General features: G+C 37.9%; 1 protein-coding gene across 13 annotated transcripts in view; it reads left to right on the top strand.

The window, feature by feature from the left end:
- ank2a (ankyrin 2a, neuronal) overlaps positions 1–16,224 on the top strand; it is a 63,480-nt gene extending 47,256 nt beyond the window's left edge. For 11 of the 13 annotated variants that reach the window (XM_036213053.1, XM_036213035.1, XM_036213057.1 and 8 more), the window contains 11 exons: positions 120–197; positions 400–531; positions 880–1,020; positions 1,096–1,306; positions 2,720–2,798; positions 10,361–11,710; positions 12,074–12,166; positions 12,497–12,580; positions 12,730–12,864; positions 13,002–13,166; positions 14,427–16,224. In XM_036213053.1, the coding sequence (XP_036068946.1) occupies positions 120–197; positions 400–531; positions 880–1,020; positions 1,096–1,306; positions 2,720–2,798; positions 10,361–11,710; positions 12,074–12,166; positions 12,497–12,580; positions 12,730–12,864; positions 13,002–13,166; positions 14,427–14,432 (2,474 nt within the window). In that variant the 3' untranslated portion in view covers positions 14,433–16,224. The remainder of the gene's footprint in view (positions 1–119; positions 198–399; positions 532–879; positions 1,021–1,095; positions 1,307–2,719; positions 2,799–10,360; positions 11,711–12,073; positions 12,167–12,496; positions 12,581–12,729; positions 12,865–13,001; positions 13,167–14,426) is intronic. The other 2 variants (XM_036213039.1, XM_036213046.1) reach the window with 2 other exon arrangements.
- Positions 16,225–17,084: the final 860 nt, after the last annotated feature.

The following is a 17,084-nucleotide window of genomic DNA, read 5'->3' as shown; positions in this document are numbered from 1 at the left end:
TGGACTTCTGTATATTTTACATGTTTATCTTTTAAACATTATCCAAAATGGTGTATACTGACAATAACATAGGAGCACAATGTAAAAATTGACATTTTATGTATGATGGGATTTTTTAGTTGATTGGCAGGATGATGCTGATAGGAAGGAGGAGACTTTAGCAATCATTGCAGACCTTCTTGGCTTCAGTTGGACTGGTAAGTTCTTAGTAACTAAGTTATTTGATGTTAAATTACGCTGAATGTTTGATGTTTAATGTATTTAATGCTGAACTAGTAGCTCCAGTTATTTTTTTACTTTTACTGTTTTCTTAACAGTACAACTGTGGAAACAGTTGGTTTATTCTCAGGAAAAATAACAAATTTAACACTCTGCTTTGCTTTTAAATATATCATCCAGAACTCGCAAAAGAGCTGGAATTCAGTGAAGAGGATATTCAACTTGTGAGAACACAAAATCCAAATTCTCTTCAAGAACAGAGTCATGCATTACTGCAGCGTTGGGTTGAACGGGAAGGCAAGCATGCCACAGGTACTTTCTTAGTTATTTTGACAGATTTATCTTCGTGTCCATGCCTATGCAGAACATCTATATTAGTATAGATACCTTCAACTGCATTTGAAAGATATTGATTGGTCAATCCGTATTGCTTAAAACTGCCTTTTTAGTGAATTTTACCTTATTGTTCACTTCACGTATGTGTGTGTGTGTCTATTATTTACTATTAGGGCTGTTTTCAAGGTACAGAATATTGTACCTTTTTAACACAAACAACATTCATGCTAATATAATTCTACAATGTATAATACTGCATACAATATTTTATTGCATAGTATAATGCTTTGTTGTTTTCATTTAATTTATGTTTCATTTTTGCAGAGGACTGTCTGATTAGGAGGCTGACCAAGATCAACCGCATGGACATTGTCCATCTCATTGAAACCCAGATGAACAAGTCTGTTCAAGAACAAACATCTAGAACCTATGCAGAAATAGAGAAGACCCTAGATCATAGTGAAGGTAATAACTCTGGCTTTTAAACACCAGTATGTTGAACTTCCATCACATTCTTTTCTTTTTCTTTTTTTTCTTCAGTGTCAGTCGCTTTGTCTTCAGTGCAACAGGACACTGACAGCCCAAGAATTGTGAGAAGGATTGAGTCTGATGGTAGACCGCCACCAGCTGTTTCTGAGGAGGATCTATCAGTTGCTTCTTTGCTGGATATTCCTTCGTGGGCAGAGCCAACGGGACAAGTCCACTCAGAGAGCATGCATGGAGACCTACTAGAGGACGTTGAAATCACACAGTAAATCCTTTATTAGAATTAATTTTGAGTTTGGATTTGGAAATGGTATATTTAAAGCATCAAATCAAAAAGAAAGAAGAAAGAAGACACAACGGAAATTAATATCTACAGAAAAAGATATAAGACACAGGATAATTAGTGATCAAATTAATTGGAAAACACACATACATACACATGCACTAGTAAATAATTAAATTATTGCTCTTATCATTAATAAGCATATTACCCCTTTTGATTATAGTTTGTGACACAATGAAACAAATAAATATTAACTTGCGGAAAAGAATTGATTAGATTGCTTGAAAGGGATTGGAAGGAAGTGAATTTATTTAATCCCGCCCCTGCTTTGCTTCACTCAGTCTTTCATTTTTTATTTTCTTTACCTGAAATATCATTATCTGGTTCTGAACTTCAGATCACTTATTACTTAACCAACATAGATTCAGGTCATTAAAAAATCTACAAGTATCAACAAATCACATGACAAAGATGAAGTGAATGATGATTATGTATATAGATGTAAGGATATTACAAAAATCATCATAAAATATGCAGATCAATTATCAACAATATGTTTTAGATTATTTATCCTTAGAAAAAAATATCAAAATAAAACAATATAATTTAAGAAATTATTGTTACAAACTACATATGTGATCATCATCAGGAATCATTCATTTAAATATCATTTTGGGAACATAGTGGAGTTATATGATTAAAAACCACTTACTTTAATCATCTTCAATATTTGATTTATTTATTTTATTTTTACTTTGAATTTATTTTACTTGGTCAAAGTCGGTGTCCTTCTGACAGATGAACCAATTTACAGATACGGTAAAGATGTCAAATTAAAAGGTCCATTTCTGTCTATAGTCTAAGGTTATTCATTCTACTGTTGTCTGATTGACAACCATCCTTCTGGTTTTAACAGTTTTTAAAGTTCTCTATGTTCACATCATAAAGAACGTAACCTCAATTGATCTGAAATAGAAAAATAAGTCAAAAATTTCAAAAAGGACACACAATCTGCTTGTAATCAAAGACCAAATAGCTTTGGTGAGCTGAAAATATTCTGTACAGGAGAGATGGCACGGAAGAGGGTGATCAACAATATTCTGCAGCCAATAGGGACGGAGAACACTGTCTGCTATTTTAAAAACACATGCAAAATTGCACCAAAAAATAAGCAAACAGCAAGACAATGAAAGATAAACTGCGATATAGTGATGGATCACTTAATTTTTTTCCCGTTTATTTCTAGTTTGTAATTTCTCCTAAAAAATAAAATTTAACTTGTAATAAACCAATGCTCATGAATGCACAAAATATTTTTTTAGATTTATTTTTCATTTTTTATGAGTATTTGCTATGTATCAATGTTCAGTATTCTAAAGATTGTTTTTTCTGCAGGGAATTGAGCCCCAACCTATGGATTCCTGAAGATGTCACATCAAAAGAACATGCAAGTTACAACTCCTCAGATGAGCAAGTGAGTACGCTTCCCATTATAAAAGAAGCATCACTGAGAAGCAAAGCAAGACAGATATCTGAGCCCCAAGTAAACCTCCAGCAAGTTTTCAGCAATGTTGAAGGTCATTTCATCAAGTCTCCCCAGGGTGGTCCTCTACGCAAAAGTGGCTGCAGTCAAACAATACCTTGGAAATTAAATGTTTGTCAGGATGACCAAAGCCAGTTGTGTGACTCATCCATATCCATCAGAGACTTTAGTGTCAGCCTGTCTGAGTCAGAAAAAGCAGAAACTGACTTCAGTGAGCTTTCTGATGGGTTCAGCTGCACGCCTCATCTGGGGAGACCAGCAGCAGCCAGCAGAATTGTAAAAAAGATATCTAAACTTAGCCCATCGTGCTTGAAATCACATTACCATGAACCTGATTTGCCCTTGACGGAAGGTGACACACATGTTGCCCAAAATAGCATGCTCACTCAGAGGAGCACTGATGAAGGCAAAGCTCGATTCCACAAAAAAGGACTGAAGGATCACATCCCACATACTCCTGGTGTGGGAATGGGATTAAAAGCTGTCAAGATGGGAAAAAAGGAAAACTCAAAATCTCTACTGAAAAATGATGGAAATAGGAAAAGGATACCCTTCATTGACGATGACGATGACACAGAGCAAACAATACCCATGAATCTGCCAGCACAATACAGCTTGATAAAACCTAAGAAATTAGAGCCAACAGAGACAATTTTGCCCAACAGGCATGAATACAGCAGCCATGTTTGTATGGCTTGTGACTCAGCAAATTCAAACTACAAATGTGGTCATAATCCAGGTATTGAGTGTGTCAAATCAATTTCTACTCTGCCTGAGTATAGCGCCTTGACCCCTGACTTCTTGGCATCAGAAAAACAGAGGGGTTCATTTCTGCCTGTTCGTGAAAAGCGCTTTTTTCCTGCAAATGAATGGCCACAAAATAGTAAAGTATCTGGTCAATTGTCTCCTGAATGTGTCATGACCACTGGTGATTATCAAACCACAACTCCTGATTCATTTCAGACCAAACAAAGAGCTGAGAGAGCTTTATTTTCTGACTTTTCCAGTGCATTAGAAGATAATTGTGCACCTGATACAATGGCAGATCAACAGGTCTCAACAACATTCCCACAGAATGATGAACTGCATATTTGTGAAAATAAACTTTTTAGTCAAAAAGATCTGAATGTAGATGTACCTGACAAAAACATAAAAAGGGAGTGGCGAGACTTTTCACCCCTCTCATTTGAGTTTACAAATTATGAAAAAAATTCTGGGGTTATTCTTGATAGAACAACAACTTCACCAGACCTGGAAACATCTGTTGGTGGTTTAGAGAGGGAATCCAGACCCTTCTCCCCAGAATCTCAAAGTTCTCAGTGCAGTTTTTCCTTTCTTGAACTCTTGTACTCAGAATCTTCACGGGCCCAACTGAGGCGCCAGTACTGTGATTATTTTTTGCAATACTCTGGGGAAGATCCAACCTATTCACCACCAATCCATGATTCCATGCTTTTAAATCAAGTTATACCTCCATATAACACTTCGAAGAAAGATCCTAAATATTCTGGTTGCAGTGTTTCTCTTTTTCAGGAATATCTCATACCGGAAGAAAATCTTGTACCAGATTTTTCTGATTCGTACAATAAGTGTCAAGAATATGTTTGCATGGAAAGATGCATAAACACTCGATCATCTATTGATAGCTTTTCAGGTGAAAAGAGTAAAAATAAACTAGATTCATTGACACATCATGTAACTAATGATTTTAGAGAATCAAATGTTATCCACAGTGAAGATTCAGCTGGTGATAACGAGAAGAATAGGGAATTTCATTTGAATCCACCTGATATCTATAAACCAGATGATGACCCTATGACATCTTATCTTAGTTACTGGTATTCAAAGTTGGAACCACAGGCTTCAAGAGTTATCTTTTCAGAGGTGCGGGATACTGATTTAGAATCCACAGAAAAAAATCACTTGAAAGACAAAGAAACATCATTCGATACCATGAAGGAATCAATCAATAGAAACCTACATTCAGATATGAAGTCTCAGCAGAAAAAGGAAACACACCCCACTTCGCATGAACTACTTACAAAACCTATTGTTTTTAACCTGGTAGAGAGAAAAAAATATTCATTAGAATTTCCATATGAAAGTAAATTAAAGTCAAATGAAAATACAGTACAAATTGATGAAGGCAGCAATGTGAGCACCTATTCCTATCCTGAAGTTAAAAAAACTGCATTACAAAAGTGTGACACCAAGCCACATACATACATTTCAAGTCATGACACTAAATGGTCAGAAAGAATAGTACCTTCATATTTCCCGCTGTCTGCCAACAGACAACTAACATACGCACAAGTTGTGAAGGGCTTTGTTAATGAGAAAAAAGAAAAGACAGTTAACAACATCCCACCATTAGAGGAAGAGAGAGATCTGTATACAGAGAATACACTTTGCCAATCTTTCACACAGTTAGCACTTTCCCAATCACAAACACAGTGCAGTCATTCATACATGGAGAGTTGGTTGTCTGACATTAGACCAGACTCCCTCGATTCCCAAAGTGAATGCAGACCTCTCTCTCCTGACTCTCCTGTTCCTCAGTTCACATGTACTCATGTTGACTCTAGTATGGACAAGACAGAATTACGGTCATTCACACCACAATCGACTTTATCAGACTGGGAAGGCACAGATTTGTGTTTGGGAAGTCTTTTTGATCACATCAGACCGGACTCCCCTCAGTCAGTCTTGTCAGATTTTGAACTTGATCAGTTATTTAGTAGTAGAGCTTTGTCCCCAAAGTCAGTGGCTTCTAGTTTAGACTTTTCACACTTGAAGGACTGGCTGGAGGACTTCAGGGCATCCTCCCCCGAATCTACACCATCAGTTGAAAAACACACTTTGGCTACAGACATGTCAGTGGCCCCAAGTCGTGACCATCACTGTAATTACTATTTAGAGTATTCTGAAAATAGGCCATTGACCCCCTTGTCATCTTTGTCAACTGAAGCTGATCTTGACTTTTCTTTACACACTATGTTTAATGAGAACAGAGCAGATTCACCAGATTCCCTTTCATCAGATTTGGACCCCAAACACTTTAGAATACCCTTGCCTACTTCTCCACAAATATTAACTAACAGACCTTTGACATATGCAGAGGTTGTAAAGAGAACTACTGTTAAAAAGGATGCAGAGCCTGTTCTTAGCACAAACTCATTGGAGCCTCAAGAGGGCTCAGCACTTTCAATGCAACCACAGACACAGTGTAGTCTCTCCTACTTGGAGAGTTGGTTGTCTGACATTAGACCAGACTCCCCCGATTCCCAAAGTGAATGCAGACCTCTCTCTCCTGACTCTCCTGTTCCTCAGTTCACATGTACTCATGTTGACTCTAGTATGGACAAGACAGAATTACGGTCATTCACACCACAATCGACTTTATCAGACTGGGAAGGCACAGATTTGTGTTTGGGAAGTCTTTTTGATCACATCAGACCGGACTCCCCTCAGTCGGTCTTGTCAGATTTTGAACTTGATCAGTTATTTAGTAGTAGAGCTTTGTCCCCAGAGTCAGTGGCTTCTAGTTTAGACTTTTCACACTTGAAGGACTGGCTGGAGGACTTCAGGGCATCCTCCCCTGAATCTACACCATCAGTTGAAAAACACACTTTGGCTACAGACATGTCAGTGGCCCCAAGTCGTGACCATCACTGTAATTACTATTTGGAGTATTCTGAAAATAGGCCATTGACCCCCTTGTCATCTTTGTCAAATGAAGCTGATCTTGACTTTTCTTTACACACTATGTTTAATGAGAACAGAGCAGATTCACCAGATTCCCTTTCATCAGATTTGGACCCCAAACACTTTAAAATACCCTTGCCTACTTCTCCACAAATATTAACTAACAGACCTTTGACATATGCAGAGGTTGTAAAGAGAACTACTGTTAAAAAGGATGCAGAGCCTGTTCTTAGCACAAACTCATTGGAGCCTCAAGAGGGCTCAGCACTTTCAATGCAACCACAGACACAGTGTAGTCTCTCCTACTTGGAGAGTTGGTTGTCTGACATTAGACCAGACTCCCCCGATTCCCAAAGTGAATGCAGACCTCTCTCTCCTGACTCTCCTGTTCCTCAGTTCACATGTACTCATGTTGACTCTAGTATGGACAAGACAGAATTACGGTCATTCACACCACAATCGACTTTATCAGACTGGGAAGGCACAGATTTGTGTTTGGGAAGTCTTTTTGATCACATCAGACCGGACTCCCCTCAGTCGGTCTTGTCAGATTTTGAACTTGATCAGTTATTTAGTAGTAGAGCTTTGTCCCCAGAGTCAGTGGCTTCTAGTTTAGACTTTTCACACTTGAAGGACTGGCTGGAGGACTTCAGGGCATCCTCCCCTGAATCTACACCATCAGTTGAAAAACACACTTTGGCTACAGACATGTCAGTGGCCCCAAGTCGTGACCATCACTGTAATTACTATTTAGAGTATTCTGAAAATAGGCCATTGACCCCCTTGTCATCTTTGTCAAATGAAGCTGATCTTGACTTTTCTTTACACACTATGTTTAATGTGAACAGAGCAGATTCACCAGATTCCCTTTCATCAGATTTGGACTCCAAACACTTTAAAATACCCTTGCCTACTTCTCCACAAATATTAACTAACAGACCTTTGACATATGCAGAGGTTGTAAAGAGAACTACTGTTAAAAAGGATGCAGAGCCTGTTCTTAGCACAAACTCATTGGAGCCTCAAGAGGGCTCAGCACTTTCAATGCAACCACAGACACAGTGTAGTCTCTCCTACTTGGAGAGTTGGTTGTCTGACATTAGACCAGACTCCCCCGATTCCCAAAGTGAATGCAGACCTCTCTCTCCTGACTCTCCTGTTCCTCAGTTCACATGTACTCATGTTGACTCTAGTATGGACAAGACAGAATTACGGTCATTCACACCACAATCGACTTTATCAGACTGGGAAGGCACAGATTTGTGTTTGGGAAGTCTTTTTGATCACATCAGACCGGACTCCCCTCAGTCGGTCTTGTCAGATTTTGAACTTGATCAGTTATTTAGTAGTAGAGCTTTGTCCCCAGAGTCAGTGGCTTCTAGTTTAGACTTTTCACACTTGAAGGACTGGCTGGAGGACTTCAGGGCATCCTCCCCTGAATCTACACCATCAGTTGAAAAACACACTTTGGCTACAGACATGTCAGTGGCCCCAAGTCGTGACCATCACTGTAATTACTATTTAGAGTATTCTGAAAATAGGCCATTGACCCCCTTGTCGTCTTTGTCAACTGAGGCTTATTCTGATTTTACTCCACAGATAATGGCTGATGAGAATAGAAGTGTTTCTTTTGAAGAAGTTATAGTCAATCCTTTTCCTCAACACCCAGTCGAAAAGGGTGGGTCACCCTCTTTGGGATTTTGTACTTATGACGCAGGTCCTACAGTAAACAACCAAGATATCCCTGCTCTAAATCATAATACAATACCTTTTCCGTGTTCTTTTTCTTTAAGTTCTTTTTCTATCAAGAGATATTTTGCACTTCAGAAGACACATAACAAGTGCAAGCCTATCTTTATGTCACACTTATCTGATCCAGTCTATAAAGGAAGATGTCAGTGTCATTTGGAAATTTCTAAACCTTCACAATGCTAATATTTTAATGTGTTAATGTTCTGCATTAATTAAAAAATGCAGACGTGATTTTGTTAAGACATTTTTGTCAATCTTATTGCCCTAATCTTTTTGTAAAATAATTATAGGAACAGTCTTAACAAATTCTAAAATGTTTTGTTAAAGAAAATTAAAACTGAGACAATCTCAACAAAGAAAGTTTAAACAAAGTGCACCATTTTTTTTCAGTAGTTTTTTTTTTTATTTATTTTTTTTTATTATTTTTTTATGAATTCCTAATTTATTCCATAGAAAAAATAAAATTTTGTTTAGAGATATACATTTAAAAATATGTTGAGGTCAATTTGATTTTTTTCACTTAATATTTAAGATGCTGCTCATTTTAATTTTGGTCTGTAGAGCTAATCTGTTCCAGAACATACTGAACAGCCTTGTCCTTTGCTCCAGCTCAGAATTATTTTTATTAAGTAAAGTAGCTGTTCATGTATCGAAATAGACTGTTGCCTTGAAATAAGATAAAAAAAAATCATAATTTGTGAATGTCAAATTAAAAATGTGTTGTAACTTTTGTTTAAGCAAGTGATAAATAAATTCCAACATGTACAACAAATGTGCACAGGAATTCAGATTCTTGAAATTCCCCTTTTCCTCCTAATATCCCTGGGGAAATTTTAATGTTTCACACATAGTTTTGGAGGTCATTGTAGTTAAAAATATATGTTTTTATGAATAGACTGGAAGAAAGGGGAAAACATAAAAGTCAGAAACCTTGACCATGAACTGGGATATCTGTAAAATAATCCTAATCTCCTTTAAAAACTATTCAAGGGATACTTTTTAGGGCTGTCTCTAACAAACGGCCAGCTGTAGACAATGCCAGATCCTACAATATCAATCATCCCTGAGTCACATGCCATATAACGGGAAAAAAATTCAGGTTTTATCATGTTGTCTGGCTTGAAAAAAAAAAAAAACAAGAAACCTGATTCCTCCCAAGAACAACAATTAAACACCAATAACATGAAAGAAGAAGGGCTCCATGGTGCCGGTAAGGCAGCATGTGCTCTTGCTTGTGACTGAGTGCAGTGTTGGTTTCATTGTTTTTAGAGTAGTCATTAACGAGTGTGGGATGTGAAAGTAACAGTTTCTTCCGGTTTCCGCCAATAAACAGCGGAGCTTACACACGTCCTTGGAGTGCAGGTTTGCATTTGGGCAAAGCGTTTTATTTATCTTTCTTTATTTTTTTTTTTTTTTTGCAATATCGCCAATGTCTGAGCTTCCATTACGACATTTTTCATTCCCATAAAATGCAAACTTGTTACACTTGTTTCGTGCTTGTTTTACTCATTTCTGTTTATTAAGCATGTGTTTCCACATTCTTTACAATTAAGAACACTGACTTTTCTGATATGATGTCTCAGTTGGAGTCATGAAATAAAAATCAGTGAAATCGCTATTTAATACCTAAAATACTGTCTTGTGTAGATTCACTCTGTCATATAGGTTCTAACTTTTCGTATTTGCTAACATGATTTATTTTGTTTCTTGCTTTTTATCTATTTAAGTTGCAACAACAGTTTAGGTGAGGTTAACTTGTCCCTTTTTCATGGAAAGTACAGGTATTTCTGACATGAAATCTGCATTTGATTCTATTTTTTTCCCACATCTAATTGCATTAAGTTCCCATGGATTCAATTTTTTTTTAACGCTTGTCCGTGCATGGTAATTAATAACCATGACTTGCATTCATTCTGGACAGTGTTTGTGTGATTTTTGTGTTTTGAATCATCTCAGTTCATCACAAAAGACGCCACATTTATTTCTATTCATAATTTGTTTTCCCATCCCATTCTCTATTGTATTATTTCTTTCAGATGTCATCTGCATCCTCCAAGACAGTACATTCACAGTCATCTAATGAAAAAAATATCCAATTAGAACCAATTCAGTGCTTCCCCACTAAAATGGAGGTCTCAGTTCCTGACGCAAACACATCAGCCCTTTCAAATATAGAGTTAGAACTTCCAGGTTGCTTGGATCAAACTAAACCCCAACCTGACACCTTGTTTGCCACTCCAACCACCATATCACAGGTAAAGGATGAACACTTTTTACTGTCTGGTCCTGGTGGCGAATCTGGCTTAGCCGAACCAACTTCAGCGGCCCCCGACTCACAAGACAGTTCAGATGTACTCACCATCCTGTCCCTGGAATCTCCAGACTCACCATCCATGAAGATTGGGTCCCCTGGAAACATTGAGCCCATGTCAGATCTAAAGGGAATGAAATATGAGTTTAGATCAGAGATAGATGAACTACCTTCATCAGATGTTCCGGATCATGAAGGCAAATTTCTTCTGGAAGATCCAGGAGCCGGCACATCATCCACTGCACAGATGGCAGAAGATGAAACAGATGACACGGTTACTCCTGGTAAAAGAAAAGCTTTTGAGTTAAGTTCTGGTATTTTTAAAGACAGCCTTGAATTATTTTTTTTGGACTCCAAGTCCTCCCAAAGATTGGAAGAGAAAAATGAATCACTGTGGAGTTCTAGGACTGATGAAACATCTATGCAGAGTATCCAAGACCAGCATTTATGGTATAGAACTTCCACTGACACCCTTTCCTCTCAGTCTTTGTCTGAGTTGACTCCTGAGACAGTCACAACTGCAAGACATTTTAGCTTTGAGGAGCTGATGTCAAACCAATCCTCAGCAAGCTTGGAGATATCTTCAGATGAGGACAAGCCAAGAAACTGCAAGCAGCATTCAGATGAAACTCTGGTAGATGAGGATGAATGGCATGATTTGGAGTCAATTTCTGTTAAACAAAAAACTGAGAAGACCTCCCCATCTTCTGATGAGGAAAATGGCATCCCACTTGGAAATGCAGGGACTTTATCAGCTTCTGAAGACAGATCCCACATCCATCCAGAGTGCAAAGAGGATCACAGTGACCCAGAGTCGTACCTTGACTGCAAACAAAAGGTCTCTGATTCCTCAGAGACGGATCCAGATGAATATGAAAGAAGTCCAGCCCAGAGTCAAAGGCAGAAGGTGCTCTTGACTTCTGGAAGTGAAGATTATGCAGATGCTTTCATGGTTCATGAGGGTCCACTGGAGGAGAGTGAAACGTACCCTTCAGAGACATCGGATGAAGAAACCCCCATGCGCCAAGCATCAAAACTACCCGGAACTTATGACGCTAATAAATCTCTGAAGAGGGTAAGATGAGACCTTGTAAAACTACATTTGTCCCCAACTGAGCTTTTTGAACTCATTTGTTTGAAGAAGAAATGGCTGCTAACCCTCCAGCAACACCAAATGGATCTAAAACTCCTTGTCGCTCAAATGTTGTTTCCAACATATACCTTAGCATGTCTTTAAGTTTAAAGTCACCCCACTCAGTCACCAAAATTTTGTTCATTTTACTTCTTTTTTTCCAAGCACAATTAAAAACTTTTTATTGATTTGAAGCACAACAATTAAAGCATGTTGTTTTTTTCATGGTTTTGCTTGTTGCACCAAAAACCTGGCAATTATGCGTTATATACTCTACATCTGAACCAGTTTGTTTCGCTTGGTCAGGAGATCGACGCAGAACTTGGATCAATGTCTGACAGTTCGGATGATGAATTTTTTTTGACCGCCAGAATTGTACGGCGAAGATTTGTCATTCAGGTACCTGGGGAAGAGTGGTTTCATTTAAGCATGAGACAAGATTTACCACGCGAAGTGTTTACTAATAAATGTCTCAGGAAAATTTGTGACATCAAGAAGGAGTGTATTCTTGTCGTAACCTGAAACTTTGGCTGATGATTTGATTGTTTTTTTGTTTTTTCTGCTGTGAGCCCTATTCATTGATTTACTTAACAAGATAACCCTGAGAGAATGTTTGGTTTCTGGTGTCCCTAACCTCCTTTTTACCTTTCTAACATGATTTGCCAGTAAGGAATAACATCTTGAGCTGAACTTCAAGGCTAAATGTTGTGTTTGGTTATTGTGTTCCAGGGTGATGAAATGCCCCGCCTCACCAGTCGCACTGTAACAGAGGAGACTTACAAGAATGAAAATGGACACACTGTTGTCAAAAAGGTAATGTTATAATCTGCATGAATTCTAATACATTCCACTTTGCTGCCATTACGTTCATTGGTGTGCGGTTGATAAAATAGCTGAAAACTAAATCTAAATGTAAACTGTACTTCACGTAAGCTCAATATCAATCAGATTTTCTTATTTAGGTAACCCGGAAAGTTGTTCGCAAATGTGTTTCTACAAATGGAGAAGAGCATGCTGGGAAATCATTTGAAGGAGTTGCTCAGGGATCAGATGTCGGATGCAGCAGGAATGTGAGGAGTGAGGGGGACCACGCAGAGGTGTGTTTGTTCTTGTTGGTTTTTGTGTGATGTGTGTCCAGTATCTTTTGAATAAAAAGAAACTCAACAACACATGTATGCAAATTATCAAATAAGAAGCCCATTAAATAAACAAATCCCTTTTTTTGCTCATCTAGGTGTCATTTGATAAATGTGAGGACCTCCCATCATCGAGGCAACAAACTGCTGATAAAGTGAGTCATAAAGAAGCAACCGGATCAGAGGTTGAGAGGACAACACCTTCCCTAAATGACCAATCTTTGGCTTCTCATTTCCCTCCAACCCAACATGACTTCACACAGGTTTGAACTGAACTTCTTTATAAAATGCCCAACACCCTTACAAACTCTTAATTATGCATTTGTTTGGCACCTTTGTGATGTACTGTATGTTATGCTACGTTCACACCGGGCATGTGGCACACGTTCAAGAAGATTCTTTTTCTTTTGCTATTGTTTACTAGCGCATGTCTGCCACCTAGAGTTGGAAGAGTATTGATGCAAAATGTTGAAATGGTTCAAATCTTGCTCTAGGCTTGGAGTCATATAATCTGTCTGGGCACAAATCAATATTATTAATGTATAATTTAATTGGCACTTCCATAAATTAAAGTGGGCGTCATTCATATGTCCCAGCCATTGACATATACAGTATTATTACATATCAAGGTGTTGACCTCACCCATAGAAAATGGCTTACCTCCGGCCCTCGCGAAATCAGACGAGAGCCTTCTCGTCACTTCCTGGTCATCTGCCGCCATTTTGAAACCCGTCGACAGTGATTGGTCCAAGTCGGTCTGAGCCATATTTTAAGAAGAACTGCTGTCACCAATCATGAGGGAGCTTGTTTGAAGTCCACACCCTTCCCACTGAAAGCTGCTTGGAAGAAGCTGTCAATCAAATGTTTGCAGTGGGGCCAGCGGGCACAACATGCTTTTACTGAGGCATCTGATTGGTCAGTTTATAACTTGAATAACTTGCGATAAAGAAAAAGCATTATTAGAAAGAAAATGTTAAGAAGAAGATATCAGAGCGAGAATTTTTATTCCGACAGATAAAATGACTGAAAAACAACTTTTCTTAATAGAAGTCTATGGGATTTTGACCTTCTTGGAACCAGTGGGTACTTCCTATTTGGAACAAAAAAGAGGATTATGATTGATATGTCCAGTGATTATACAGTCAATGGTCACAACCGAATCTGAGTGTCTGATTGGTCAAATTCCAACCTGGTGTAACTTTTAACAGGCATTCAAGGGGCGTGCGTCTTGTACAAAGAGGTCAAAAACAGTTGTAGAAACTTTAGTAGCAACGTGTTTATGCAAGAGTTTTGAGTGCAGAAGCCTGGTGCCTGCATACACATGTGTTTTCACAGACTTTTCAGATAAAGTGGCTGCTTGAATGCACATACCCAAAGGCAATGTGAACATAGCATTAGAAGGTAGATTACTATTGTTTTGAATTGGTTGCAGTCTGCATTTAAATTCCACAATATTCTGAATGTTTTTCATTTCTATAACTATAAATAATGTATTTTTGTCTCTTTTTCACACCAACCAACAGCTGTAAAGGGAGCCAGCAGCACACAGAGGTCCATGTAGAGCAAACGAACAACGACAGAGAAAGGTCAAAGCCCTTTGACCTGCAGCAGCAACTCCACCAGCTCTCCCAATGCTGCTATGAACAAAATAGGATCAAGGACTGAGGAATGAATAAAATAAAATGCTTCCCCCTCCACACCAGACAGTCCCCGCTAAACTCCCTGCTACTCCTATGCATTTGCCACATGCAATCCTGGTGTGTACTTCAGCACCTGAGAGCTACCACAGTCTTCCCGCTTTAGTTCTGGAAGATGAGCTTGTAGTTCACAAAAAAAAAATGAGTTTCCTTCCCTGACTGATGTTTCATGATTTCTTTTCATGTTCAAGTGTTTTATTTATTTATTTATTTCAAATTTTCTTTGCCTTTTTGTGACCAAAGATTCTTTTGTGTTGTTTTTCCAATTCAGTTCTGAATGTCGTGTTTTTGATTCAGTAGAAGAGCGGTTCCAAAAAAAAAACAAAAAACATGAATGTCGTTCACATTAGCCTATTCACACCTGAAGGTTAGGAGACAGAAGGTGCTTTTATTGATGAAGCACTTTCATTGCACTGCCTCTCTCAACTCAGACATTGGTTTTCAAAAAGAAAAAGGACATCATATTCTGTTCTACGTTATGTTTTTCTTTTCATTAGGTGATCAAGATGTCACAAAGCTGAAACCTGATCATATCAGCACTGAATTTACCTGCTGCCATAGTGTTTTGCGTAGACTGTGTGTATTCCGTCTTTAAAAATGATATATTATCTATAATCTAAAAACTGCTGACATCTGTAGCCTAGAAATGAATAATCACTCATGTGCAGTAGAACAGGCATGACTAATGGACATCTGTCAGTTTGATCATAGCTTTGCCTGCTTTGTTGTCCAGTGGTTTGTCCAATTCTTTGCTTCTATGTACCTTTCTTTATTACATTGAATCTGTTTGCTTTTAGGCTTTTTCATGTGTAATTGTTGATCCTGCCTCATAACACTTGAGCGTAGCTTGACTGAAGGCACTGAATGTTTGTCTGTGCATGTGTGGAGCCAAATTCTGGTGGTTTGCAGAGAGTTTTGTGGGTACTGTATGAAGATTATTTAAGATGTCATTGTTTTTTATTTCAAAGTTATATTATTTATCTGGAGGTCCTCTGCACAGTTTTGGAAATGTATTTCTTTGTGGAAAAGCGACCAGGCTGTTGAGTGTTTTTATTTCATGTATAAGCTTTATTGTTTCAACGATTTTAAATCAGGAAAGTGTTAAACGAGGTGCACACCATGTTTGAGTGTGAATGGGTCTGTTTCTGTGTGTAGTACAAAGGTGTGTTTTCTGTCAGCAAAGACCTGTTTATTTTACACAAATCACTTTTGCACTCCTGAATGTCAGGTGGAGACACCTTCATGAGTTCTGTGCACAGGATGTTGGGTGCAGCAGATGTTCGCCACAGAGAAAGTCTCAGCGTGGAGGTGATGACATGCAGGACGACGCACGTGGTTATTGAATTATGTGATTATCCGCAGCTCTGAGCATAATACTCTGTATTTATTTCACTCTCACCGTTTACTTTGTGATTCCAAAAAGAAATCTGATTAGTGAAAGTTCACTGTGACAGGTATGCTTTTTAATTTTGAAAAAACAGCATCCCTTTTCTGTGATGACAGCATATCCAGTATATATATCTACAAAGGCATGTATTACTGTATTCAAATTTGAAAGGACAGACTCATTGTGCAGTCTATTTATGGCTGATAGAGAATAAAATCCTAAAAATGTATAATGTTAGGTTTTTCAGACTGTGTGTTTCTTTCTTTGATTTGAACAAAGCTGTAATTGATGTAAAACATTTAACCCAGTAAAGCAAAAAATATCAAAGAATTGACAAAAAAATCTTTATTATTTTTTTGGAAAGATATGTGGATGATATCCACCAAAACATTTTTATAATATTGATTTTTAATGAGATATAGATTGCACGTCAGTGGTATCATAATTGATGCAGACAGGGGTGGCAAGAGAGGCTGTGCCACCCCTTCAAAATATGGCATAAAAAATACATAAATCAGATGAATATACTTCTTCTTTATTAATAATCAAAACAAAAAATAATTTTTTAGACATGTTTATTCTATAATTACCTTTTTCTTTGTGGGTTTTCAACTGTTCTTAAGTGTTTCTTTGGCAAATTTGCAAATTTCCTGTTAAAATACACAAGAAATTGGCAGTGAGGCATTGCATTGTTTTGGTCTTTCTATTATCATAAAATATGCGTTATTTTTAATTACTTCATTTTTCTATTTCTTACCAACTGTCTGATTACAGTGACTCATTTAGTCCTAAAATTTCCTTTAAAAATACACTAGGTGAGGCATGCAGTACGCATGCCTAAAGGCAGAGGGCGCTGGTGAGCCTTAAGAAAATGACACAGCAGCTAAAGAATTACAGAGTTCGGTAGCAAGTCAAGTGCAGCCGTCCAGTCTATATTCTTTAGCATAATTTTTTACATTGAGGATTTCGTGTCTAAACCCAGAAATTTGTGGAGACACGTCACTGGCAGTGAGCTTCATTGAGACGGAGAGACTTAAACTGAAGAAAGAAAAGAAAGACTTCTACAAACAGGTTTTCATGTGTTTCTTCAGAAGGAA

This window comes from Oryzias melastigma, linkage group LG1 (genome assembly GCF_002922805.2).
Source record: "Oryzias melastigma strain HK-1 linkage group LG1, ASM292280v2, whole genome shotgun sequence".
Lineage (NCBI taxonomy): Eukaryota > Metazoa > Chordata > Actinopteri > Beloniformes > Adrianichthyidae > Oryzias > Oryzias melastigma.
Note: the sequence above shows the minus strand (reverse complement) of the source record. Positions and strands in the feature narration are given on the sequence as shown.